The following is a 3,595-nucleotide window of genomic DNA, read 5'->3' as shown; positions in this document are numbered from 1 at the left end:
CGAGTTGTGTGTTAACAGTACAATAAAATGTTCAGGATGAGAAGAACTGATTTGACTCGCTAAAAGAACAAAGAGTAAACAAGAAAATACTAAAGCATGCAATAAGGGTACAAAAGAAAGTACCAAAAAGTGAAAAGGTAAAAATAATCCTAAAAGAGAAAGTAAACAACATGGTAGAATATAACGGTGCAAGTAGGTAAGAAGAAGGTATACACGATGACGTTTTTTAATAAGCCCAAATGTGTTAAGGTGATATTCGTGGGGGGTGGGTAAATAAATAAATAAATAATACCATGTTTTTAATTAAGGTGAACACCCACATCTCATCTGAAAGTCCGAAAGAGAGACAGTACGAGATTTCTTCAATTCCTATCTGGCAACCCTGAGCCGTGCCCTCCTTTGATGTGTTTCTTTACTTCCTCTGTCCGGGTGGAAAGCACCCAAACTTCAGCTCTGAGCTGCACGCGCCGCAGGTGCACAGCTGTGTTTTCCTTTGTCACGTCTGAGCGGGTAACTACGATATTTTACAGATCAGGTTTGGTCAATCTGGGCTCACATCGAAAGTGAAAGTACGCATTGCACGCAGTCAGTTTTTTTCCACGAATGACGGATAATGGAGTTCAACTACCCTGTATAAATAAATGTTGAGTGAATGAAAAAAAAATATTTATCATGCAGGAACACCCTGGAGCACAGAAAGGTAAACAAAACAACTAATTTATTACCGTAGTTGTAATACATATAAAAATGACATTAGTGGAGCTCCTTTCAGGTAAAATTTTCCTTTTAAAGACTACGTCCTAAGTGAATGATCTTACTTACCACGACAGATGTGAAGAGCAGGCAGGGAAAGAGTTTGACGCTCATGGCGGCTCTGTCAGCTGTCCCTGATGGTTTCACTCCACAGACCAGACTGGCTGCCTCTGTTTGTCACTTCAGGAGGAGCAGCCTGGGAGGAGCTGAAACGGCCTTTCACGTGATTTTCTTTCACCAAGATGTTTCCTGTAAACGCTAAAACTCCACAAAGTGTTTGCTGCTACGGTCTGGACTTCACAGAGACAGATGAGTGAGCAGCTGCAGTCAAAGTGTCAAACTAGACAGAGGCATGCTGTCATTCAGTGATTTAATACAGTTTTCATGGAACTGGCTCAGCTGATATTCAGCTTTATTTTAACCTGCAACACTTAAACACATGCTCTGACCATTTTCACCATCCATCCATTATCATTATCTTCAACTGGTAGAGCTGCTGCCTCTCAGCGAGCAGGTCCTTGGTTCAAACCCCAGTCCAGGGGCCTTTCGGGGTGGAGTTTGCATGTTCTCTCCATGCATGCGTGGGTTTTCTCCGGGTACTCCGGTTTCCTCCCACAGACCAAAAACATGCATGTTAGGCTGATTGTTAACTCTAAATTGTCCCTAGGTGTGAGTGAGAGAGTGAATGGTTTTTTGTCTCGTTTGTCTCTATGTGGCCCTGTGATGGACTTGCGACCCATCCAGGGTGTACCCCGCCCCTCGCACAGTGATTGCTGGACATGGGCACCAGCGACCCCCGTGACCCAAAATGGAATAAGCGGGTAAAGATAATGGATGGATGGATGAAGTATATATTTATATATATAAGAATATTTACTTTATATACATTATATACGTGGAGGCCTCCATGTTCAACTGTCCCCCTCTTACATTGCTGTTATTGCTAGTATCACTCAGTCCCCTGTGAATAGTAAACAGCCATCAGTGTGCTAATGATCCATCGTTAGGCTGATGGTCCTTCTTGATCATGTGAGCAGCTGGTTTTGGTTGTCCACAGCAAAACTGGTTGATCCAGGTCTGTTTTTTTTTTTTTTACTTTTTTTTTAGATAATCCAGGTATAGTTTATATATCCCAGGTCTAGTTTCTATATTCCAGGTGTAATTTCTATATTCCATGTGTAGTTTCTATATTCCATGCGTAGTTTCTATATTCCAGGTGCAGTTACTATTCCAGGTATAACAACAAAGTCCATGCTCAATAATCCAGGTATAAAATCCAACATTTTTCAGTCAGGTCATCTGAACAGTTTTCTTTTTTTTTTGTGCTTAAACATTTCGCCTTTGATCCGGAAGGCTTCATCAGTCAAGGAAACACACAACAAAACTGACTCTTCCCCCAACAGCTTACTCCAAAGTGGAACAAACCAGTTCTGCTTGTGATAAGATGGTTTCTTTGGTACGCCCCTCCTCCATTGCCGGCCCTCTTCCTTGTTGACAGTCTTGTCAAACTGGTTGAAAACAACAAAGTCCATGCTCAATAATCCAGGTATAAAATCCAACATTTTTCAGTCAGGTCATCTGGACAGTTTCTTTTTTTTTTTTTGTGCTGAATTATTTCGCCTTCAATCTGGAAGGCTTCATCAGTCAAGGAAACACGCAACAAAACTGTTTTTTCCCCCAACAGCTTATTCCAAAGTGGAACAAACCAGTTCTGCTTGTGATAAGATGGTCTCTTTGGTACGCCCCTCCTCCATTGCCGGCCCTCTTCCTTGTTGACAGACTTGTCAAACTGGTTGAAAACAACAAAGTCCATGCTCAAAAATCCAGATATAAAAGCCAACATTTTTCAGTCAGGTGTAAGGGGAAACAAAGTTCTCTACTCCTTTCCCCTGCCCGGATCATTTGCTCAGAAGGAACACACGTTTGTCAGCATTAAACAACATCTTTATTCTTACAGACTTCAAAATATGTAAACAAGAGAGAATTGTTTTATATTACCTGAATTCAGAGGCCTTCTGTACAATTCTGACGTGTCTCAAGGTTTTTCCAACATATATAGACTGTTTTCTCCACCCAGTGACATTTCCTGTTTTCAATTCCTGTCCAATAAACACCTTACAGACTCTCTGAAGTCCCCGTCTAATCTATCAGATACACTAGCTGTCATCTCTTTCCACTGAGTATATGACCCATAATCAGCACCAAGATGGTGATCAAAAGGGGGACTGTTGGGATTAAAAAAACCTTGGATGATAAATGGTGGAAAATAACATAATATGGATTGGTGAATATAAGGTTTCATTAAGAATTATGGAAAATAGATCATATAAAGATGGCTAGAATTTCTGTTAGATGTGGCCATAAGCCAATAATTAATATATTTTCAAGGACTGTTAACTTTAAAATCAAACCATGACACTGTCTGCTGTCAGTAGGAAAATAGTGACTTATTTCTAATGAGGCCGTTAATGACAAACAAAACATCAAAAAGGTTCTTCCTCAGGTAACTAAAGTTAAATAATAGTTCACATCATTTGACTATGTGTGGGGATTATAAAACAAGTAATGATGAGTAGCTTAATGGGTCAGAATGACTTTTGTAAGACGATAATTTAACAGGTTGCTGAGGGTGATTTTAAGATTCAATGTAAGCAAATAATAATAAGAAGACAGGTTTGCAAGGATAGCGGAGGTTGTCAGTAGTGTTAGTTAGTTAGAGATATTTTATTTTGCTTATCCAAAAAAGTTCAATCTGGTCCTCTGAACATTCAAAAAAACAAAAAACAAAACAAAGCAAAAAAATCTAGAAACGTTTCGTCTCTCATCCAAGAGACTTCCTCAG

General features: G+C 39.8%; 1 protein-coding gene across 1 annotated transcript in view; it reads right to left on the bottom strand.

The window, feature by feature from the left end:
• cd40 (CD40 molecule, TNF receptor superfamily member 5) overlaps positions 1-867 on the bottom strand; it is a 15,582-nt gene extending 14,715 nt beyond the window's left edge. Inside the window, exon 1 of the mRNA XM_037683792.1 lies at positions 823-867. Within this exon, the coding sequence (XP_037539720.1) occupies positions 823-867 (45 nt within the window). The remainder of the gene's footprint in view (positions 1-822) is intronic.
• Positions 868-3,595: the final 2,728 nt, after the last annotated feature.

Source organism: Nematolebias whitei, chromosome 11 (genome assembly GCF_014905685.2).
Source record: "Nematolebias whitei isolate Nwh7 chromosome 11, NemWhi1, whole genome shotgun sequence".
NCBI lineage: Eukaryota > Metazoa > Chordata > Actinopteri > Cyprinodontiformes > Rivulidae > Nematolebias > Nematolebias whitei.
The sequence above is the reverse complement of the archived record's forward strand: the minus strand, read 5'-3'. Positions and strand labels throughout refer to the sequence as shown.